Here is a 23,765-nt window from a genome sequence, read left to right as displayed (position 1 = left end):
TCTGGGGACAGCTGGAAACAAAACATATCATTCATAAATCATGAGCCGCTCTACCCGATCCTGAACGATATCACGTTGAGCCGACGATGAAGGCCTGTCTGCAAAAACGTGAAAATGCTAGTGAGTTGTGTGTTGCGCCTTTTAAGTTGCGCCAAACAGCTGCGGGGCTGTGGCTGCTATTTTACATTTCATAAATGTTGCATGTTTTTGTTGCGATAAGGAAATCCTAACCCGACCGTGGTCACACACTCGATAAGTACCGATAGAAAGGAATAGAAATGATGAACGTGACCATCCACTCTCTGGTACGCCTAATATTAGTAATAGATTTCAGAACGGAAATAACTCTCTACTGTTTCTCTATTATGTTTTTGTTTTTCATTCGGCAACTACAAAATAAATTTAGCTTTGACGGTCGTTTTGAGCAACTCATTAAACGACCGTCCCGGAAATGTTCGGTTCCCAATTATTCATTCCGTTCACCTGCTTGTAACATGAGATGTGCTAGTCTTTTGTATTGTTCTTCGGCATAGCCGCGTAAAAAAACAACTCAGAAGCAGTACAGTACCGTCCCCGCAAAAGCACGTGTAACGGCAGGCTTTTTGTCGGGAACATGCTCACATTTCGACACATTGCCGGTGGCCAGTTTCACATCGCCCGCCGGTACGTTCGTTCAACGAGCGACCCCTTTTTTGCACCGTTAATGCCACGCGACTGCCCCGAGGGATCCAATGGCACGCCAGTTACTAAACTGTCCTGGACGAAGACATCCGACACTAATGATCCCGGCAACCGACCCAACTCTACGAAAGCCAAAGCCATAATGTGTTGGGCACCAGGGCTTCGGGGAATGGGTTAGGAAAGGTGGCATAGGTGTAAAGTTACAGGTTGCTATCGATGTGCCGTTGTGCATCGACAACTTTCTTGCTGCTGCTAACCACGTGATCATGCCTTTATAAACTCGTGACAAATGATTAAAAGGGCGGGCAAATCGTGTTTAAAAACCGGCAACCATTTCCCAGTACATATCAAACCAGTGCAATCGTCCTATAAGGTTACAATGTGTCTACATACTTCCATGCGGTTTGATTTAACGCGTTATTTTCACTTCAGTGTCGGACATGAACGTGAACCGAACTATAATTGGTACATTGGATTTGTTTCATCAAACACTAACATCTTCAAGCATAATCCATTTTTCCCTCAAATAGATAAATCTCCCACGTGTGACGTTCTTCGCGCCGTGTCTCTTTGCACGTAGCGCTCCATCAACCCCAAACCCCCATGTCCAACCACCCAACTGCTAGACGCGCACTAAAGGAACGAACTCCAAACGAGCGCGTGGGCGCCGGAAGAAAAACAAACAACAAACGAACGGAAATCAACAACTCTCTCATGGTGGGAATGGAGAAAAAGTGGGTCAACGCGGGTGTGCCAGCGGTACAACGGCAAACGGTACGCCACACGTGTCTAACCTGACATGCAGACATTATGTAAGGTGGCAGCATTTCCACCGTTCGTTTCGTTTAGCGGGGCGTCTAAGGGAGTTTGATGTGTAGCAGGTGGCATTGTGCGTACATCGGTCGACGGTTCGATGGCCTACATTAAGAGACAGTTGTACCGGTTGAGCACGTGCGGCGTTTTTTCATTATTAAAGCTATGGTAGAGTTAATCGATCCACACGTAAGCATATTTAGCTGAGGGTGATAAACTATTTTGATAACAAATATTGACGGCTTTTCTCCAGTGAATACTTCATGCAATGCAATTTATTGAATTTTCAGCATCAAACGAGGGAGAGAGAAAGAAAGATCATAAAACGGGAACATTCATCTCCTCCATACAGGATAAATACAACAGGCGATTATTTTGTAACGAGTGAAGATAGTTACATTCATAGTGTATGTCCTAAGCTTTTTGATATTGCTAATAAACGTAACACTAGCGCCTAACAGTCCTGACCCATCACCAAGCAACAATCTCCCCGTACGTGAAGGACTCCTCAGGATCACCTTAAGCCATTTTTCTATAACTTATTAACAAAATTATCGATGAAATAGAAAAAAACACTCACGTTGTTTTTAGCCACCGTTTTCATGCGTAGTTACTTTAGTATTAGTCGAATCACTTGTTTTTATCATAAATATGAGCGTGGTGTCTGGTCCATTAACAATACGGTAAGATGAACCTGTGGTATCGAAAAAAGGAAATTAATAACAAACACACAAAAAATAATAACAAACAAACAAATAAATACGTTTCTTTATGTTTGACAACAAGGTACTTACTGATTGGTATCATCAAAAAGTCACCTCCCACAGCATTTACCACACTTTCGTTGATGATGAATTTTAACGATCCACTAAGAATGAGAAATCTCTATAAAGAAAAAGACAAATATATCATTATTTACCGCCCGATCGTTCGCTTTGAGTTATTATCGAAGCGATCCGTGGCTTACCAGTGAACAACGCTTTGTACGTGTGGTTTTCTTTTCCGTTGCGGGCGGAAATCGCAAAAAGCCGAAATTGTCACCATTAGAATAGACGTAGAACGAATATTCGATGCCGTCCCGTTCCTCGAATGTCAGGTGCTCCAGCGAAAGATGGGTAAAGCCTTGGATTTGAACAATTGGTAGAATCGCGACAGGTGGCTTCTGCTGATTTTCCATCAGCATCATCATCCAATCGAGGGTTTTGCGCTTTTCCGCCATTATTTCAGTGGGCGATGGAGAAGCAGAAGAACACGACGGCGCGGGATCATCAACTGGTTTTTTATTCGGCTTAGAAGACATTTTCGATGTTGAAGGTTGCTCTAGCTGTGGTGTTGCTGTTACATCGTCGGTCTGGATGGTTTGGAGTAGAAGAAAACATTTTAAACATACCCTCTATCCCCTTACCAAGATGTACGGTCGGTGCAGAAGAGAGATACATACCAACGTTGCCGCAGATGATAGCCCCGAATCGATAGATACACCCTGCCGAAGCCCAGAATTGGACGAACAATTCGTTTCCGTCGTACGATCTGTCGCTTTGTGGCCGTTTGACGATGTTCCCGGTATCTGATTGGACGGAACGTTCGGTATGCGAAATCCATCATTATCAAACGTTTCTTTCTGAAGTTGATTTTTTCTCGGTCTGCCCCTTTTCGGAACGATGCCGCCTCCTAATTCTTTCCTTTCCGCGCTGGACGTCGCAGGAGGGACGACTTTCTGTTTTTTCATGTCCGTCTTCGTCTTGGCCGCGTTAGAAGTTTTGCTCCTTTTCTTAGCGTTGCCCGCTGTGATGGTCATGTTTGAAAGTTGACAATATTTTAGTACATCTTTTATCGTAGGCATCACGTACCGCGGTGCAGTGTGACAGGAAATGTCCGGGTTGTTACGCAGAACCTCTGCAGCCAGTCGCCTGTTACGATGGCTTCTGCGGGGAGCATCACTTTCAATTTGCTGCCGAATTTCGTTCGACATATTCTTCAAATATTTATCCATCATTAAATTGGACTCATCCAGGCCCTTCTGCTTCTGATGTGTGCGTTTCTTTTTGTTCTTCACTTCGTGCTTCGATTTTTGTTTTGCAGTCTTCTCAACTTCCACTGGGCGGTTATCTTCGCAACTCGGCGAGCGTGGCGCTGGTGGCGATTTCCTATGAGCGAAAATCGGACGATCTTCCATTCCGTCCTGCTCTGCATGTTGTTCTTCGATCAGCTTTTCGCATTGCATGTTTTGTGGTTCTTTAACAGAAGATTGCACGTCCTCCATGATTTGTTCATCGATATCCTTTTCTAGTTCCGCATTCCGTAGTGTTCGGATTGAGTTTGTAGCCATGCTTAAGGTAGTAGCCGATAAGCGCTGCACGACCACCGACAACGGTTTTACCACATAACCATTTTTCTTCTCTGGCTGTGGTGTGGGTTCAGCTACTTCTTGCGTTGATGGCAACGGTTGTGGCTCATCGCAATTACTATCCTGTTCATTGGACAGTTCCTGCGCAAAAAGCTTACGCCGATTTCTATGGGTTTTGTTGTTGACCTTGTCTTGCGAATAAACCGCTTCTATACTTTTGATGTATTTTTCTGCATCGGCGTCCAACTTCAATTTGGTGGTGCGACGCTTCGTTGGCATGTTGAGAGTGGTCCGCCGATCGTTTTCCGACTCGCTTGCAATGATTTCGGAATTGACACGGCTGTGGATCATGTCGACAGCTTCTATCATATTCAACGGGATATGATCGTTCGGTGAGTGTGTACTCACTATACGTTCTGCCAGTGCGATACTTCTTTGTGCAACACATGTAGGCACAAGCGAACCTTTAGCATTCGGCGCAACGACGGATTCGTTTTTATCAATCGAGCCTTGCCGGGCGATGCTGTTTTGTTTCCGCTTACGCGATGGATCCGATCGATCTAGTCCCGGTGCGTCCGAACTCACTTGTTCCGCGATAGGGCTGCTTCTCGATCCGTCCAATTCATCACCTTGCTGGCTATCATCGCAAAATGCTGAAGGTGGGTCGAAAATATCCATCATAACTGTGCGCGGTGTCTCGATGTTAGTAATCGCAAGTGACTTAATGATTGTTTGATTCGCTACCTGAGGACGACAGTTTTCATTCGGATCATCCACTTCCATGGTTTCTGAGGATGGATGCGCCCAATCTTCCATAATCATATTAATTACGTTGCTATTAGTACAATTACGATTACTTTTGGTTGTACCCGACGATGCTGGTGGCAGTTCTTCGATGCATTCCATTGCGTTTGATCGACTGTTTGCAAAAAACCTTCGAGAAAGATGAACGTTTCGATTATCATTCAGGACACTTGTCTCGACTGTGCGACGTGGCGTAACTTCTATCGAAGAGTTGTCGTTGTTCGATTGATTGTCCTTACTATTTTCGAGCGGCCTAATAGCATTATCAGGTGATCTAGAAGCTGCTGACGGAATCTGGTTCCCCGCCATATTCATCATAAACCGAGACTGTTGCAGCTGCACATTACCTTTCGATTTTTGTGATCTACTCTGCTGTAGAGATAACTTTTTCCTTCTCGGTTCACCCATTTCCCTGTCTTGTTCGTCGCTTTCGTCCGACGTAATCTGCGAATCATTCGACGAGCCAGCCGGTGTCATCGAACGAACTGCAATCAAATTCTCTGAAAAACTCACACGATTTCCAGAAGAAAAGCTTTTATCTGAATTCTTTAGAATGCTCCTGCGTGGGGTTGGAACATGATTCTCGATCAGCCTAGCTTGGCCGGCGATTGCAGCGTATAGATGTGGACGATGCTGCAACGATAGACCACTCAAAGGTGTGCTCGGGGCTCGAGGTGAACGGCGCACAGGGCTTGGTGTTTCTGGTACAACAACTGCATGGTTATCATCCCGCGGAGGAGTGTTCTCGCGATAGTCTTGGTCCATTCCATCGGGCACATCCTGAGTAGCAGGTACCGGTGTATTTATGCGGTGCGGTGCGGTGCTCCGTTTCGCATTTGGCGACCGCAGTATGCGTTGTGGTGTACCATGTTCTTGGTCTTCGTGGATAGGAGAGATCGTTTCTCTGATGTCCAGCAAGTTATTGCCCCTTCGCTCCGAGGGTTCACCTGCAATCGGTGTGCTCGATGCCAGTTGGGAGGCACTTCGAATAGCTTCGCATTTCATTTGATTTTTTCGTTTATATTGCTGCAATAGGAGTTGTTTTTGAAGGTTTGTCCTATCGCTGTGTAATTTGGGACAAGATAATATCGGGCTTACATGGACCGTGCTTCTACCAGTAGGGCTAGTTATGATGTTTGTTGGTGGATTTCGAGGAATTTGTGATGGCGAAGTGGCCGTCACACCACCGGGACTCATAAACGATGGCACTCTGTTCACAGCCACAGACAGTTCAGAAAGCGGTTTGATCAGGGCGATGCCGGCAGCTTCTGTAACATTCGAACTAGGCACCGGCGAGGATTCTCTCGGAAGGTGACTATTCGTCTGTGGTAATTGAACCGGTTGCAAGTTATCCAACCTAAAGTTGATGGAATTGTCCGAACCGTCGTAGAGGCGGGCTCTACTTTGTAATGCTGCTCGTTTATTTTTGAAATAGTCCACTATTTTCTCTCCAGTATCCGAACTATCCATGCCAGTCTGGCGTATAAGCTCCTCCACATCGGATATCCGAAACATAGGACGACTAGTTGTAAAATGGTGCAAGTTAACAAAGCAATCGAGAAAATAATGTTGAAGATTGAATGTACTTACTCGTTAATATCAGTAGCCATGGTTTCTCTTGGTTTTCATAAACTCGTGACAGAATTTGACCTAAACAAGCGCTACCTCTCCCAAGGCAGCTCTTCCAGTTTCGGTATCGTTTGCTGAAATAATACCCTATTATTGCGTCCGTATTAGGCTTTGTGCACGTTTTCCGCAGCTACGAACGTCAAGCGCTTGATTTTAAGCCATGAAAACTAGATCTGTTCTAATCGCGCCCGTTCTTTTCTCACTTTACTGGAATAAACACAAGCGAACCAAACATTTGGCGTTGCTTTGCTATCTGTGTTCGTTGTCGCTACGAAATTGTCGTTACGAAAATGCAAACTGACGTGACTGGGGTGGGCAGATGTCAAACGCGGTCAATACGGTTGATCGAAAAGCAAAAGCAGTTTTCTATATTTTGTTATAATAATGAACATTGGAAGCTATGTTTGTCACATTCACATTAAGTCTGAGTTTTGGATAAGTTTTACAGTAATATATTTAAAATCAGCCCCCGAATGCCCCTATTTCAAGAGTTTTAGCCTTTCGCAATGTAAACATTAGTTTGAACTAGGGGGTATATACGCGGTCGTGAAATATTTCAAGCGTCATCATGGCCCATAATCAAATACATTTCGGTTGAAGTGTTTATTTCATCCGTACGTCTAGACACGATTAATTTTGAGTATAATTTTAATCTTTGACTAATCTTTCTCTTAAAAGATTTATCGGATTAATCTTTTTGTCAGAAAGATTAATCACCGATTGTCAAAATCCATTATAGCTCTAGTACGTGTGCAAAGGCCACAATGTAAATTCTCATTAGATTGCATGAAAAGATCGTACAACGAAAAAACACACCTCATTGTGTGCAATAGAATATTCTTCCTATACAGTCGAAACGCACAGACTACTGGCAATTAGATGGATTTATTTGTATTTGCTCGGTTTTCGCATTTCTGCGTGATGTTGGCCATTCAAAGCTAATCTTCGGTACGAAGAGATGTGCTTAATTCGAACGAAACACCCACCAGCGGGACAGACAGAAAAATGCAAACTTATCCACAAAACAGATTTTGATGTACTGAACGTTCTACCGACTAGCGTAGTACTGGGTAACAAACTGAATAATGGTTACTTATGCAGTCAGCGCCAAACGAAATGATAAATGACATTGCACTGAAAGGAAAGAGTTTTGGGTGAAGCAAATAAAATAACATTTTCACTTACCTAAATGAACGGTTCGATACGAAATGCTTATGCAATTGAGTTTCAACAGGAGTGAAAACGGAAACAAAACAATGTAGTCTACATGCTACACGCTACCCGCTAATGCTAACGGCGTCCATTAACCCTCATCCTCGGTTTTAGTTTACTTTGGTTTTAGCTACCGTCATGCGGCACACCGCACCGTACAGTCTCGGAAAGTGGAAGATGGCAAAGTAGACCGCCGATAGATAGGCAGCAATCATGAAGGTAAGGAAGAGATCGAAAACGGCCGGCTTTACGTTGTAAATGTTCAGCAGGGCATCGCGATCGTCGTACAGCATAAAATCGGGTTCGCGAGCATCCGGCTTCTCGTACGTTATCTTTACATTGCGCAGGTACTTTTCGAACGCATACTTCAGATCGTTGTTCTGCTGCGTCGAGCGAATGTGCAGCCAGGGCTTAATTTGTTCCCGACTGATTGCCATGGAGCCGGTGAATATTTCTCCAGCCGCCCCGTCTTCGGCGGGCACGTTGTAGATGTGACTTGCTAGTGCCTCGGCAATAATTTTTACATTTCGTTCCAGTGCATCCAACTGCTCCTCCACTGTATCATCATCGAAGATGGTGTTTCGCATTGGATCTTTATGGCTCTGAAAGAAAGCGAAGCGATACTTGTCAGCACTACTGCACATATATTCGAGGAATTTCACTACTAACCTTCACATTCGACAGGGTAAATGCTGGCATACGCTTCATACTAAATCGTTCGTGTTCCCAAGCCAGCAGCGTGTCAGCCAGATTGATCTTTTTGTGCACTCCCTCAACGCTCACATTTCCATACCGCTGGGCAACGGTCCGGAGCGTCTTGTAGAAGCCGCTCATCGAGGTACCCTCCTTCGGAGGTTTGGACACATGCATGTAGATATTTTCGTTCGCCAACAGTTTGCCGATCGTGTCGAGACAAACGACGAATTCCGCATGTTGTATCTGCACATTTTCGTCCAAGTTCGAATCGAGCCACTTCTTCATGCCCTGGAAGTTGAGCAATAGGCCCGATTCGGACACCAGAAATATGAGCCGATATTTCGGGATGCTAGCATGTAGCTTGCTAAAAAGTTCTACCAACGTCAACAGCACGGCCACATCCGCATTGCTTTGTCGGGAGTTTGTCAGCCCGAACGTGTCGAGATGCGCCGTTACAATGATTAGCGGTAGCTTATTATCGCCATCCAGCGTTTTGCTGGGCTTCATTGGCGCCAGCTCACCCTGAATGATCGGTATCTTCGACTGTTTGTTGGCAGTGTGAGAAGCACCGGATACCACGATCTGGTACCCGTTGGCGGATATTGAACCGAATATTTCGCTGAAAGCGGATTCACGATTCTGAGTGCTCTGCTTTGGGTTGCGCACGGTAGTACGCGTTACTTCATCAATGATACCGTTTAGTTTGCCATCGTACTTGGAAAAGTACACCGGAATTGGGACATCTTGCACCATCATCGCTTGCTCCAGCAGGTGAATGTGCTGCGAATGGTAAATCGTATCAGTAAATCAATGTGAAAGCTGCTTAATATAAGCGTTAGTTATACGGCCTGTCCGTTCTCTTGCAAACAAAAAAAATCAATTCAGCGTCCTGTAATTGAATTAGTGCACGAAGTGAAAGTGCTTCCAGTACACGGCTAATTGGTTTAGGTGGATTTTCTTAAAGAACGATAATAAAGTTCAGCGCAGTACGATTTTTACCTGCTTGTCCTCCAGGCTCAGTGCGGCTGTATCTTCCGGCAGCAGAACCACAAGACCACCTGCCTTAGCGCGGATTTCTCGAAAATGGTCGATAGTCATATCCTGCAACCGGGTCAATACACAATGCCGGGAAGTCTGCCAGGTGTACAAGGATTTGGCTTCCAAATTCAAGGCCGACGCGCGACAACCTAAAGCAAAACAAGCATACATACACCAGATTAACAGCTAGACCTTTAATCAAATATTTATCCACTTTCCCTAACTCCCTTAACCTCAACCGGGTATTAGCACCGAAATAGGGAGAATGCCTACATACCGTAAGCGGCACCGTGAACATCGTACTGTGACATCCGCTGGACGCCAAACTCGCTCGCAGCCAGCACCGGATTAGACGAACAAATTATCAATATTGGAAGCGTGATCAACAGATAGTACGGCAGTCCACCGCGGAACAGATCCGCAAAGTTATCCGCTTCTTCGAACATCTTTCCTCAGTGTCGTAACTTCTTGCGCGGTTACCTCCGGGAAAGAAAACTATATTCGGCACTAATTAGAATCGAGTGGCAAACGATACAGGACGGCACAGCAGAAACCTGCGCTCGCGGAAAACGTTGGAAGTCAAATGCGGCCGGTTGTTTTGCGTTTTCAGTAAAGAAAGTTCGAAAGAAACCCCGTGCCGAGAGGAGAACTGAAGTATAAATTGGCCATACAAATGAAAACCGATTGGAATGGGAAAAAATGAAACGGGGAACCAAAACGTCAATAGGGTGACAGCGGTGCTATGACAACCGTGATCACCGACATCATTTCGAAATGACCGTTTCAAAAATGCAAAACATCGTCCCGTGCAGATAAATGTTTAATGATAACGGCTACATTTATATTGGCAAACTATACAACGAAACTTAGCCTCGAGAAAATGGGATGGGATGTGAAGCTCTTGGGAACTTTGATAAAACTATAACTAACTTTAATATAAGAATTCGCAAGAGCATCAACTAGTTTATTTTGTTCTGTATTTCCTATTCCAATAAAATGCAAAAATATTCCTAAGCAAAATCAAATCAAACTACTATAATACCATGGCTTCATCTGTTGCAGCCGTACGTTTGTTTGTGGTTATGTCTGTCGTTGTATTTGTACACCATGGTCCGTTACCTTGGTGATGCCTGCTAAACAAATGTTTCCATGTTTACATTTCCACCTGGCAAGTCCTTCTAGTGGCCTGGTACGATGCAGTCTAGCATAAAGTTCCTGCGGGTCAATACGTTCCGCGGTTCCGCTCTCGAACTGTTTGGACCAACCCTAGGGATACGAGTGAAAGTGAAAGTGTCGTGAAGTGTAGGGGTCGGACAATGCAAAATAGGAGAACGCCCCGAACGCCTTTGCAAGATGGATTTGCCTATTTGTAGATGTTTAATTATCAAAAATGTGCTTCTGTTGCTAACACTCACGGTTAGTGATATTGTCGTCCTTGCAAATGCCGACTTTTACAATTCGAATGATGTGCAATTGTACGCCACGCCCGATGACTGTCGGTCCAACGAGTACTACGACCTATATGCCTTCAAGTGCAGTCTGTGTGATGATGGACTGCACCTAATCCCCGCTAAAGACAGTAAGTATTCTCGGGAACTTTCAGTCAGTGGTTTAAAATGTTGAACTAAGCGACCTAGTATCGATTAAACAAATATCGTATAAATCCACCGGAGCACTGCACCATTCTAAACTTCATTCTATAGAAGGAAGCATTTATATGCATACAGATCGAGAATAGAAACTCAACCTCCTTTTCCGCCCATCTTCCAGAACTGTCCTGCACGTGCAACGAACAAGCGGTGGCAATTCGTGACCATGACAGTGTCCTTCAGCGGCCAGTTTGCCAAAATGTGAGTGACTTCTTTGCCCAGTTTCCCACCGGCGAACGGTTCGATACGGTCAACTACTGCAAGACGATCCAAGTAGGCATCGTCAATACGACGAAATCCACCAGAAGCGTCTACCAACGGCGCCGTACCTTTCCGCCCGGCAGTGAACGTTCGGTTTGCGAGTGTGACCTAAAGGCCAACGTGCTGTACATCGAGCACGATGGATGGCCCGGTGATCCGCGCGGTGCTCATAATTTTTGCATACCGCTGTCACTGCTACGCGACGTACAGCACTTTCCAGCCTTTAGCCTGAATCGTTTCCTGCACCAGAACCGGCAGAATGTGAACGTGTACAAAAATGTGAAGTACTTAATAGTGTTCTGTCATGTGATGCGAAGCGTGCGACATTGTCAGCAGTTGGCGAATCTGTGCGTCCTTAGCTTCTACAACCTGGAGCGGCATTCACCGTGTGCCATTTTCTACACTTATCAAACGTACGACCTGGCCGCGCTGGGTGCTAACGGAGCAGAGAGTGCTGGTAGTGTGCCTAGTGTCATTAGTGCCAGCCAGAGCTATTTGGCCGGTGATGGAGCAGGGGGTACTGGAGGATCCTTGCCCAACCTGGGACCCGATGTCGTTCGACCGGGATTGTTTTACCGGCGTGGAAAGTACGTCAGTGAGTTACTGGAGAAATATTTGGACTTCAGCTACGACAGCGATGCTACAAACCAGGTAATTTGCTGTACCTATTTTTACGGTTGGTTATCATTACTTAAGCGACACGAAGTCTCTTTGCAAAATGGAGGAAAATGAAAAAAACCTCCACTATTTCCGGTTTGGAAGAACCAAAAACAAGCACGATCAATAGTGCTTTTAATAATCTTTTCCTGAGCATACTATGCGACTCGCGTCGGTTGCGTGACCTTTTGCGTGGACCTAAACATAAAGCGGACATCGGACAACATAGCCAACGACATAAGTTTTGGGGACGAACTCATGCTACTCATTAGCGAAAGAAAAAGTGTTGCGGGCGATAATGTATGCGCTACGATTAATTTTAACGATAACGCCTCCCTCTCTCACTCCTGTTTTTCAAGCCAATTGGTGTTTGAAGTGGGTCAAAACAAGACCCAGCCCAGAAAAGGGTGGAAAACGAGACGGTTCTTTTTTTGGAACCGGGTCGTGAAGAGAATTTATAGAGTGGAGCATGTCCTGGAAAACAGGATTAACACAGATTTTTGCACCGGGGGTTAAGAAACTTCTGGCCCATATTGACCCACTTGTTGGGATTATTGTTTAGAAGCATAGCTCTACTTCACTCATATTAGCATGCAGATGATAGGAAGTGAATTATTTAATGTTACCTCAGTAATTTTCAACAATCTTCATGCGGTCATTTTAATGCATTATCGGTCAAGTGCAACCTAATAACAGTGCGTGATTCCGTACCGTGTGGCCAGACAATGTTGTTTCAATGGAGGGTAAATGTTTTTACCACCAGTGAAGGTCACCACGAACTGATCCACTTCAATATTTAATCGAATCAAATGTGTCCCATTCATAAGGTATGACAATATGGCTACTTCAATCATTCAAGGAAACCGGAGTCCTACCGTTCCAGCAATCGAATCGGAGTTCATCACGCTGTCGTGTGGCATATTGGCCCGTGTAGGAAAAACTGTTGATGCGTTACTAGGATAGCGGTTACTAGGCGCAAATATTTGACATTGGTTGCTTAGATTTGTTTGCAGTGGGTGCAAGTGGGTGTTGCATTTGCCCATAAACATGCCGTTGTTGCAGGCGTATTTGATTGTTTGTACCGGATATGTCAATCAATGTTTGGCGTTCCGCAAAGGACGTTCTAATTTTGTTTAAATATAAGATAAATCATATTTAAACTTTACTTAAGCTTCCCGAAACAGCCTTCTTATGGTTGCTTCCGATCAATAATAGAAAGAAAGAAAAGCAAGAACACCCCACGTCGTGTGAGCCTCTCGTTTCTGAGCCCACCACGCTTATCTGCGTCGTTCAATCTCGGCTGTAATCTTTTATGCCTTTAAGTGCACTCACGCGGTACCTTACGTGTCGTAGCTCATTTTTTGCCTGCAACCTAATATCCTTAAACACGAACATGCAAATGTCGCCCCACCGGGATCGTCACGAACTATTTGCACATACCTACTGGCCGCAGGCATCGGGCCGGGGGCTGGTGCAATAACTCGATAGGGCGCGCACTAAAGCTTCCTGATTGATTACCATCGTTTCAGCTTAACAACACCCTTAATTTCACCTTGGTGAGCTACGATTTGCATGGCCATTTGCGACAGTTTTGCGAAATGCGCTTTGCCGATCTGAATCTTTGCGAACGGTACGACGTGACCCAGGAACAACGGATACGCTTTGGACAAAATTATCACCGCAGGTGTATACTGAACGTGCATCGACTCGCGGAGGACTTTGGGGAGGTGGAGTTTCGGTCGCTGTATGTAAACTACTACGAGCAGAGAGTTCGGCTAATGCGTTCGGTTCCGATACTGATCGGGAATGCCTTCAGTCAGAACAGTGACTCAGAACCGGACCGATGGCAACTGGTGAAACGATTTCTGCTCGTGGATACTGTATCGGGACTAAATGAGCTACACAAACCGAAACTCTACGGCGAGATGGATATGAAGAATCAATTTTTCTTCCTGCGATACGTAAGGAAGATCGAGCTAGAGTTTAAACTGCATCCCGATCATGGGAAACACCCGAATCGGATCTCGATACCGCTAGTGCGAATGGAGTACGCACTGCTCAATATGTCAGCACAATCTGCACAATCGACAAGCACGATTGATTTCGAGTTTACTGTTACTTTTACGAAGTCATACAGCTATTCTTCTCTATTGGAGGTAAGGACTTAGCCTTCTTGAGTCGCTTGCGTGTTTACTTGCTTATCTTGCGCTGTTTGATCTTTATTTACAGATTCTTCTACCCATATTTGTACTGCTGGCGTTCTCGATGAGCGTGTTTCAATCTTACTGCTACAAACTGCGCCAAAACAAGGTGTACTACGATATGGAGGTATTTTGGAACTTTGTCATCTACCTTGGATCGTATCTCGGTACCGCGTTCTTGATCGTATTGGCGATTATTGTGCTGCATGCCTTTTTCACCTATAAAACACAAAGTACGGTTCATCTGCTGTTGCCACTGGAGGTTCAGAACGTGGTGGAGGTGTTCATATACGTGGGATTCGCTTTAAAGGTGAGAGATGACATAATGTTTAGAAGGTACATACTAATCGTCTTGCTTTACTCTGCAGTTCCTGAAGTTGATGCGCGTCTTTTTCTACATGGCTAACGTGGACATCTTCTTCATCGACTGGGAGCGTCCCAAGATATTTGACATCGGCACCATGGGGCAGCGATTGCACCAGCTGGACACACCTTCCATTGCGTCCAGCACGAATGTGAGTTGTGTTGACAATGCTTCTGAAATTCTTTAGTACATTTTCCAAAACCTCATTTTAGACCAAACCCACCAACTCGCACGATAGCGTTTCTGCTTGGCGGAACTATTTCATCGCGAACGAATGGCAGGAATTGGCGACTAAGCGCAAAATTTCCATGTTTGCCCACATCGTTTCGCTGGCGCTTGCGTTTGTGATATTGGGATTCGAAAATTGGGCTTCCAACGCGTTCCATCTGCATCTGCATCGGAACGAGGAACTGCTAGGCAAGGCAGACAAGATGCTCCTGATTGCGGTTGGGATATTGATCTACACGACCGTGTATGTCGCCCAACGGTTGTACAATTTCTTAATACACGATCGCTTCATAGAAAATGCCATTCAACAGTTCATCGATGTCGCATCGATAGCGAACATATCCGTGTTCATACTGAGCATGGAATCGTACGGCTATTACATACACGGTCGGTCACCGCACGGTTTCTCCGATACGGACATGTGCTCCATGATAATGCAGTTTAAGCGCGAGGAGGATAATCTCTGCGGTAATCGGGGCCTGCTGCCGGGATCCGAACAACAAACGTACTCCATTCTGGTGCCAAAAAATCTTCGTCTGTTCTATGACAAACTCATTACACCGCTCCGAAATTCGTCTTCGTTGGGACCGCACCAACATCTCAACCAGCCGCAACTGATTGGAAGTGCCAAGATGAGCACTAGCGAGGTATTTACCAGCCCTGGTGGGGGCCGGCTGGAATACAATTTCGAACGGACCATTCTGACGTACTACAACGTGAATCGCTTTTTTGCTGCGTTTGTTGATCACGTAAGGCTTGGCTGAAGTATAGGATTCTCATGAAACCATTTCAAGCTTCCTTTCTGTATTCCTCTTTGCAACAGGCGCTGAAGGATCTTGACTACATCATTCAAGAGCGCAGCATTCTGGAGAACATTTTAAACTGCGAATTCCAGAGCTACATTACGGAAAGTAAGTGAAATAGTCTGCTTGTGTGCATGTTGTGAAGCGTCGCGCATCTTTTCATCATTTCTTCCATCAACAGATAAAGGAGTGTTCTACATCGACAACGGCCATTCGTTCGACCAAATCCTCTTTAACGGCAATGAGGGCATTTTCTTCCAGGTTGAGTTGTTGCTGTTCTGTTGCGTTGTGCTGCTGACCGGAAATTATCTGCTGGCCATCGTTGTCATCGGCATCGTTTACAAGTGTTTCGAGATGATCATGAATTATGTGCTGAAGAATAATCTCGCCAAGAAAACGTTGATCGATAAACGATTTTTAATATAATGGAGTGTTGATGGAGTGGGTTTCATGATAGATTCATGCCTTTTCAATAAAGTATCGATTTAAAAATGCATATGCATTGTTTTCATTCCGAGTATTCTGGATTGTGCGGTAAGTATGCAAAAGCACTAGAACACTCTGTTTTTAAATTTCCATCATTTCAAATGAATCGATGTTTTCTTCACACTCTGCAGGCAATGTTATGAACAGTTGGTTGCTATTTTGAGATATAGAGAGCGCTACTTCCACTAATGACATTTCACAATCGCTGTGGGGAGCTGTCAAGATGAGTTTGTTTTGTTTCGCTAGCGGCGTTGTTTGGTGCGCTGTGAATTTTACCCCAAAAGTTAAAAGCATTCAAAAATGTCTTCTCAAATCCAGTCCGTTCATACACCATCGGTATCGTTGAGTAAATATCGCGACCAGCATTTCAAGGTAACATTCATTCCCATGCGGCCGATGGAAGCCGAAGCATTCGGTTGAGTTATAGGTAAATGTTTACTCTTGCATTCTGCACTTGTAGGGCTCGCGCCACGAACAGGAAAAACTTTTGCGACTTTCCTGCACACTGTACGTGGGTAACCTTTCGTTCTACACCACCGAAGAACAGATTCATGAGCTCTTTTCTCGGTGTGGAGATGTGCGGCGTATCATTATGGGGCTGGATAAATTCAAGAAAACACCGTGTGGATTTTGCTTTGTGGAGTATTACTCACGGTTAGATGCGGAGAGTGCGATGCGATACATCAACGGTACACGGCTGGACGATCGGATCGTGCGTGTCGACTGGGATGCTGGGTTCATCGAAGGCCGTCAGTATGGGCGGGGAAAAACGGGAGGACAGGTGCGTGACGAATACCGGCAGGATCACGATTTGGGTCGAGGTGGTTACGGCAAGATGGTACAGATGGGCCAACTGGGCGCTCCTTCAATGCGCGAATAGAGATCGTGTCGGCATCAGCATGGAAACACGACCGGGGTTAGGATAACTAATCTATAAATGTAAATTTCTCATAAGCGTATAATTAAGCGAATGAAATCATTTTCTACAACCGGAAATGATGTGCGTTATAATTCTGTCTTCGCTGGGGAAAGTGCTGGTCCTTTTTTCGGTTTGGATTTTTTCTTTTGCTTGTCCTTCGAAGATTCGGTCGATGGAACAGTTTCCCGATATGGATTGACGTAATCTGATGTTCGCTGGTCTTCGTTGATCTCTTGATTGAGCAAGCTGAGCAATTCGATGGATTTTTCATCCAGAATTTGTACGAACGCTTTGCTGTAGTTGAGGGCGTCTGTCATTAGAGTGCGCCAATCGGAAACAGTCTTTAGTATGCGATAGGACATATCGGGAAAGTGTAACACCATTTCACCGAATAGACATGTATTCTCGAGGAACTGAGCGAGCGCATTGATCAGTTCCTGAAGTTTGGGAAACTCCGACTCCGAGGTGATGTTGTTCCCACGCAGTTTACCTCCTTCCTCACGGATTATCTACAATCAGTATGCATACTGTATTAGTCACTCATTTAGGGATACTTCATATGCAATGAACTTCATAACTTACGCGAATGATTTCATCAATTCCTATTTTCATCAGCTTGTAACGTTTCCCATAATCGTCGATGGATTGAAGATGCTTTACCAGTAGTTTGTGTTCTTCACGTTTGCGGACGAATATTTTCGAATCTTTAATCAAGCTTATTAAGGATAAACCAATCGTTGCTATACGATAAGCTGAATTGGATAGATAACGCGTGGACGAAAAGCACTGACGTGTCGCTTTGGCTGTAAAAGCACTTACGTTCGTCGTAAAGAAAGGGTTTATGTTTTGAAAAGGATACACACATTCTCGTTGATCATCTTGGAGAGATCAAGTTCTGGGACTTTCTCTACATCTTTAGCATCGACGAGAATTGGGAACGTATTTGTACGCAAATCTGATAACCCGGCGAAGGTTGAGGTTAACAAGAGAATAAACAAACACTCCATCGATGAATGTGTTTTGGAAGACATTGTTACTATGAAGGAATAAAATCGATTACTGTTTAATGCGTTGGATGTTGAAAGTTTTAAAAAAATCGCTTGGTAATTCTATTTCACGGTTTTAATATCACTTGCAAGTTAAAATGCGTTTAAATCGCAGAAGGTAAACAAAACACCAAGGATGTCTTTTGGACCCTGCTACGTGACAGCTGAAGAAACAATCTTTGAAAATAATATGTGAAGCGACATCTGCTGTAAATAAAACCAACTTCATTTCATTCAAATCGAACGTTATAATTTGGTGTTTTATGTTTTTTAGTATTCCTAGACCAACTGGTAGTAAATTCACTTCTTCAGTGAAAATTCATAAACTTCATAAGTATTCCGAAATTATTTAGCTGACAAAAAAGGCTACTGAGTAAAAGATCGAGAATGTAGTACAATTTGTGGATAACAATCATTAACTTTTAACGATTGCAATTCAACAGAATTAGGAAGAGTTCGCTGCTAATAACCTTGAATAACCTTGAACGACTGTCAAAGTCGTCAATTATTCTCAACAAAAATGGTAGCAAATTATTTCTCAAACGAAGCAGTACGGACTGTGCCATCATATATTGTTCGATAAGGACCTATCAGCGATATCCATAAACGCTCGCTAAAGGACCAGCCCTCTTCCGGTTGCTGAATAGTGCGTGAAGAAAGCGTCGAACATCGACCAAACATTTTACATTTTCAACCGAGCTAGATCGGGGATCAATGTCGTGAAAGGCGTCCGAATGATTAATGATATCGAATGATAATTAATGATATTTTATTGGAAAATCGTTCCAACAGAACAGTGCCTTTCGATGGGTGGGTGGGATTTTCTTGAACAAACCTTCCGAAAGAGATTCATAAGGAGGGAAAGGGCGCATAAAAGGGACGTTTCTTGTGCTCAAATGATGTGATCCAACGATAACGATCGCAGCTAAAGAAAGGTGATGCTATTGTGTGAAAGAAGTATGATTGTTTGTGCTGAACCCATCCGTAAGCGGTGATATTGAGCAAGCAGTAAAAGTCGGTTCCGTTTTCCGGTATTGTTTCATGTTTACATATTGTTTTGTTTATTTCTTGTTCTAGCATACCACGTTCACATTCCCACGTTCCTCAATCAATCAAGGGTTGTATATAAATATTACATATGCGCGTGTTGTGTGTTTGTGGGTTTTATTCATTTTAAAAGTATGCTCACTTTACTTTCCTTCCCAGTGCTTACAGTGTGATACTACTTTCCTGCCCAGACTTTCACATGCAATTTGCTTAACTTTCGTTTAACTAGTTTGTTCATCCAGTTCCGCAAGCGATCGTGCTTTCATTGCTTCTCGGTTTTTGCTGTCGTTTTTCCATTTTATATTATTTGTTATTTATGCAACATATAATTTAAACACAAACGATAACACCATAACGGGTTTGATTTACGCTCCGAAATGGAGTGGAACTATGTTTCTCGAAGGACTTGGCATCGTTGCTGCCACGTCCCGCCAAGGAGAGCAATAAAGTTATTAATAAACTAGAAACTCGGGGCAAGAAAAGAAATCCTGGTCTGATCGCACAAAACCAATGCACAAATTAAATTAACTAAACTAGTTTGATTCTGCTACCGACGCTATCCGCGTAACACAGCGTAGCGTGTTGTGTTTTCCCCTTTGCTCAACACATTTCCTTCCGATTTCCGGTTCACGCGACCTTTGCTCGCGGAAGAACATTTGCTTGAGTAGATGATTATATGCGTATATGTACAACAGACCGTTCGTTTCGTAGCGTGAAGGGAGGATGATGGTGGGATGAACTTAAATCATATTTTGTGTATGCTACATATGCTCCCCTCTGGATGGTCCATCAAGTCCATCCGTCTCTGATCGGCCGATGGCAAACGTAAAACAAAACACCAGCAGCACATTGTCCGGGTCTCATCGCTACCTGCATTGATCGCGATCAGATTGGACGAAAGGATCTCAAACACCGAAAGATACTAAAATGGGAAGCCAAATGCCAGACAGCGTCACTAAACCTATGTACACGAGGGAACGAAGCTAACACAAAATGGACGCACAGACATAGCGGACAGCAAGGAACAAGGGGAAACATCGACTGGAACTACTGAAGAGAACCTTAATGGACGGCCAACAGTTTTTGATTAGACTTCTGCACAAGTGTGTAAGATTGCCTCTACCTCTTCTGGGGGTGTTTAAATGGTTGACTCCTGCCCGGTAACGCACCACAACGCGCCTCGACGCGAAATTGCACATTCACAAAAAAACTACATCTGGACATGTTTGAAGTCCTACCACAATTCTTGGTGATTGTTTGCCGGGAATGCGACTGGAGTCCTGCCTAAAAATGGAGCCTTTTTTGTTGTTTTGTTTGCAGATTTACCTTTTGCTTGCATGAGAAATGCCACTGTTTATTTGTTTTACATTCTTTGTTACGTTAAATCTATTTATATATTGCAAATATCAGTTTTGCTCACGCCTTTTTTGTTTCATCTCTTCGGGCAAGAAGAATTTTGTTACACACACAATTACATACACATTTAATTCGATTAGTAGCTGTTTTCCGAAAACATTTGCCAAAAAGAAGGAAACCCCGCATCGGGATCACGTGTGACCCGACCCGTGACAGTTCCTCGCCGATCGATTGCACTGGGTGTTTTTTTTAGAGTATACGAAACATAATTTAACGTACGGCGAGCTTCGAGTAAACGTAGAACTAGATCGAAATGGAGATTGCTCGCAGATAAATAATTAATTAGCATCGAACACTGGGCTAACATTCTCTTGGAGAATACCGTTGTACAGTAACACCGCGCGGGTGTCTGAACGTTCAATGTAGACGGGTGACGATCACTGAAGAGCTCGACGAAGATAACCAAAGAAGAATAGCGGCCGGTACCACAGAGGGGTTGTGATCGTTTTATGCCGCTTCATCATCGACGACGGATACGTTCGTGTCGTCATGGTGACGGAGCTGCTGGCCATTGCTACTGTCCGAGTCGGCGCCCCTCCGATCGAGGTCGTCGATGAGATGCAGGTTTGCGACGTGGCCGGCCCCCATCAGAATGGTCGGCAGACCCGTTGGGTGGGAAGATCGTATCTTGCGCCCTGTCGTCTCGTCCACGACCACGTGCTCAGCAGTCTGTGACGTCGACGCCAGTGCTGCCAGCGTGCTGTCGAAGCTATTTACATGACCGGCAGCACCACTGCCAGTGTCCTCATTGCCATCCATCGTAGTAGTGCAGCTAGCCGTACCATCACTACCACTTCCGGCCGCTCCACCACCGTGACCCGCGCTGTTCGTGCTGGACGTGTGCGTATCAACACCACCGGTACTGGCTCCACTACGGGAGCTACTAACGCTGGCAGCACTGCCCGTACTGAGGTGGCTACTGCTGCTGCTGGCCGCAGTTCCCGCCACGATCGCACCACCGCTGACAAAGTTGAGCGTGTTCTGGAACTGCGTGAACTGGCTGGTGCTGGCCATCAGGGAGGAGAGCGCGGCCGCCGCCATATCCGAACAACAGCTGCTGTAGTACGAGCTGGACGATGGGGAGAGGGCCAGCGCCTGGGTGCTAGTCTGACCCAGCGCCATGCCGAGTGTTTGCTGATGGGTTTGCTGCTGTTGCTGCTGTTGCTGTTGTAGCTGCTGTTGCTGGTGATCGTGCTGTTCGTGCAGCTGCTGCTGCGCCTGCAGATGGTGAACAAGTTGCTGCTGATGGTGTTGCTGCTGCTGCTGCAGTTGCTGATTCGAATGGGCTTGTTGCTGCTGCAACTCTTCCAGATGTTGCTGTTGCTGCTGCTGTTGTTGTTGCTGTTGCTGTTGTTGTTGTTGCTGCTGATGTTGAAGGGTGGCCGCGGCTACCGCGGTAGTAGACGCACCGCCCATCATCAGTGAAGATCATGTCGTTGTCAGTTGGCGCCACACGGCCGTGTGTCACATCGAAGGAAGGTAGGGCCAGGAGAAACTACTGCCCGATAACAGCATGTCACGGATGAGGGTTTCTATAGGCGTCTTGCCTACCAGTCGGACGAAGAATAGTTGCTCTATAACCTGCAGGTGAATGGTACGAATGAACATACAGTGGTGATCATTCAGCATGCTGCACGTAAGACCACTTTCGCGGGCTAACCTACCTGTGAAGACACAGTTCTTAGGGAGGGAAGACGTAGCAGTAGCTTGCCGAAGCGGGTCGGTTGGTTGGGATACTGTGACCGGCAATACTCCTCCAACGCGCACTGGGACTTTTCCTGCAGCGACTCGATGTGTGCCACGTCCGAAAGCCCACAGGCATCTGCAAGCAAATAGAGAGCACAAGCATTTTAGTGAAAACTTCAGTAAACTCCACACTACACGTGTAGCAGAGGCAATGGGGAAAGAGGCTATTGGGTGTTTTATTGGGTGCGATAAGGATTTGGGAGTAAATAATAAAACAGAAAGAAAGAAAATCATATCCACCTTGTTACCCTGTGCGTGCTTTGTGCTAACTGATTGTTAGAAGAGAACAAATCAATTCAATTAATGGTGCAAAAGGTGCAACGCTGTGTGCAAGTGTTATTTTATTGTTGCCTATGCTGTCTGGACGTTGGAGTTGGAGTTAAAGCTTGGGTTATATTTGCGAGCAGAAGAACTAATACACAATGGAAAGAAACTTAAGATACAGATTAGTAAAAAACAAAGCATAAGTTAAAGGAAGGAATAGAACAGGTTGTTAACAGAACAGGTGAGTGAATGGAGCTGGCTGGAAGAAAGAAAAATGAAACGATTAATGTATGAAACTGAATGAAGTGTGGGGAAAAAAGAATGAAAATATCAGGTGTGGGAAAGTGTGCCCACTACCCTGCAGATACCGGGTGCCATTAGCAGAGGCATAAATTACATTACTACCACCATTACTACTGAAGTAACTCAACCAAATGCTAGCGTACTACTACCACCGGAACGGGAATGACACACCACCATCGCACGAATGCCAAGAGCTCGCCGGAGGGGAAAAATCCACTCGAGACAACGTCAATGCTGGCTTAATTCCTTGCCTTAATCTTGTACATACCGCAAGAACAAGGAACCCATAAATCACGGTGCAGTTGATGCGTCATCATACACCCATCCTAACCGTGCCATGGTAGACTTGGACCGAAAAAGAGGAAGGCATTCTTTTGGTTTTTTGTTTTGCTGGCTGCACGTTTGGCAGATTCTGTTGTCGTCCGACTAGAAGTAAGATTCCAAGGGAGTTCCTCGTGGGGGTTATGTTTTAACTGTCCAGCTTGCAGTACTGCTGTATGTCCAACTTTGCCGAGCTGTACGTTGCAATGTAACGGGCTCTACGCAACCAAAATTTAATGCTCCCGATTATATCAAAAGTTTCCCAGTGGAAGGTAGTATCTCTTCCCGATTGCCGATCTTGATTCCGAGTATCATCGGTTGTAGGTCAATTGAACCGATGCTGCACGCTAATGTCCCAGAGGCATAAATACTAATAAACGGAAGATTCGGATTCCATTCGGAGGCAGCGAGCCGGCGACTACTACGGAGTCGCGTGCGCCAACTGCCGAACCCATTGAGAAAAAGCGACCGTAGTGCGTTCCGGTCCTGTCGTGAGCGAGACTGCGCCTAATCAAGTAGCGCGCAGGGGTAATTAAAATTTATTCATCGCCGTCTGACGCGCGCACGCACTCGTACTACATTCCAACGGTTGGATTTTGACGAGTGGGTACCCACTTCGCTTAAAAAGGGGCACTTGACTCCCGCGTTCGTTAATGGGTTAACCAATAGTGCTGGGGACCTCGTGCTCTTGAAGCTGCTCCGATAACATCTGTTTGTCATGGAGGATTTTTGCCTTTTGCTGTTGGTCTTCGTGCTTCCCTTTTTTCTGTCTTGTAGCAGCTACTCGAATGTGCCGAGGACATATGATGTTGATGATGATGATGTGATGATGTG

The 23,765-nt window shown here is 45.1% G+C and overlaps 7 protein-coding genes across 9 annotated transcripts in view; 2 read left to right on the top strand and 5 right to left on the bottom strand.

Moving 5' to 3' along the window:
• Positions 1-1,749: 1,749 nt before the first annotated feature.
• LOC128310510 (uncharacterized) lies at positions 1,750-6,255 on the bottom strand. The gene is made up of 5 exons (XM_053047165.1): positions 6,236-6,255; positions 2,936-6,167; positions 2,462-2,845; positions 2,289-2,379; positions 1,750-2,188 (listed from the first exon to the last, which is right to left on the bottom strand). Exons 1-5 carry the CDS (start codon positions 6,253-6,255, stop codon positions 2,082-2,084), a joined length of 3,834 nt encoding a protein of 1,277 aa, XP_052903125.1. The 3' UTR covers positions 1,750-2,081.
• Positions 6,256-7,140: 885 nt separating this feature from the next.
• Positions 7,141-16,653, bottom strand: LOC128309808 (nicalin-1). 3 transcript variants are annotated; one of them, XR_008288863.1, is made up of 5 exons: positions 9,498-9,870; positions 9,182-9,369; positions 8,156-8,962; positions 7,460-8,088; positions 7,141-7,408 (listed from the first exon to the last, which is right to left on the bottom strand). XR_008288863.1 is itself a non-coding variant. In XM_053046284.1 (5 exons), the coding sequence occupies exons 2-5, from the start codon at positions 9,664-9,666 to the stop codon at positions 7,597-7,599; spliced, it is 1,656 nt and encodes a 551-aa protein (XP_052902244.1). In that variant the 5' UTR covers positions 9,667-9,715; positions 16,523-16,653; the 3' UTR covers positions 7,141-7,596. The 3 variants fall into 3 exon arrangements, 2 of the variants coding, with proteins under 2 accessions (XP_052902244.1, XP_052902243.1); XM_053046284.1 differs by adding an exon at positions 16,523-16,653 and having other exon boundaries at positions 7,141-8,088; positions 9,498-9,715; XM_053046283.1 differs by having other exon boundaries at positions 7,141-8,088; positions 9,498-9,715; positions 9,775-9,912.
• LOC128298842 (meckelin) lies at positions 10,574-15,863 on the top strand. The gene is made up of 8 exons (XM_053034640.1): positions 10,574-10,799; positions 10,991-11,781; positions 13,317-13,943; positions 14,017-14,298; positions 14,357-14,503; positions 14,565-15,329; positions 15,404-15,491; positions 15,565-15,863. The coding sequence occupies exons 1-8, from the start codon at positions 10,574-10,576 to the stop codon at positions 15,807-15,809; spliced, it is 3,171 nt and encodes a 1,056-aa protein (XP_052890600.1). The 3' UTR covers positions 15,810-15,863.
• On the top strand, positions 16,110-16,865 carry LOC128309810 (nuclear cap-binding protein subunit 2). The gene is made up of 2 exons (XM_053046287.1): positions 16,110-16,241; positions 16,330-16,865. The coding sequence occupies exons 1-2, from the start codon at positions 16,170-16,172 to the stop codon at positions 16,747-16,749; spliced, it is 492 nt and encodes a 163-aa protein (XP_052902247.1). The 5' UTR covers positions 16,110-16,169; the 3' UTR covers positions 16,750-16,865.
• On the bottom strand, positions 16,676-17,973 carry LOC128309809 (coiled-coil domain-containing protein 134-like). The gene is made up of 5 exons (XM_053046286.1): positions 17,925-17,973; positions 17,648-17,824; positions 17,371-17,492; positions 16,860-17,297; positions 16,676-16,800 (listed from the first exon to the last, which is right to left on the bottom strand). The coding sequence occupies exons 2-4, from the start codon at positions 17,817-17,819 to the stop codon at positions 16,875-16,877; spliced, it is 717 nt and encodes a 238-aa protein (XP_052902246.1). The 5' UTR covers positions 17,820-17,824; positions 17,925-17,973; the 3' UTR covers positions 16,676-16,800; positions 16,860-16,874.
• A 2,771-nt stretch (positions 17,974-20,744) lies between these two features.
• Positions 20,745-21,419, bottom strand: LOC128298832 (uncharacterized). Its single transcript, XM_053034632.1, has one exon. It carries the CDS (start codon positions 21,417-21,419, stop codon positions 20,745-20,747), a length of 675 nt encoding a protein of 224 aa, XP_052890592.1.
• Positions 21,420-21,761: 342 nt separating this feature from the next.
• The window catches only part of LOC128299655 (nuclear receptor subfamily 2 group F member 1-B), a 69,085-nt gene continuing 67,081 nt past the window's right edge, over positions 21,762-23,765 (bottom strand). The window contains exons 4-5 of the mRNA XM_053035672.1: positions 21,962-22,119; positions 21,762-21,878 (exon numbers count right to left, since the gene is read on the bottom strand). Of these exons, the coding sequence (XP_052891632.1) occupies positions 21,762-21,878; positions 21,962-22,119 (275 nt within the window). The remainder of the gene's footprint in view (positions 21,879-21,961; positions 22,120-23,765) is intronic.

This window comes from Anopheles moucheti, chromosome 2 (assembly GCF_943734755.1).
Source record: "Anopheles moucheti chromosome 2, idAnoMoucSN_F20_07, whole genome shotgun sequence".
In the NCBI taxonomy this organism is placed as follows: Eukaryota; Metazoa; Arthropoda; class Insecta; order Diptera; family Culicidae; genus Anopheles; species Anopheles moucheti.
Note: the sequence above shows the minus strand (reverse complement) of the source record. Positions and strands in the feature narration are given on the sequence as shown.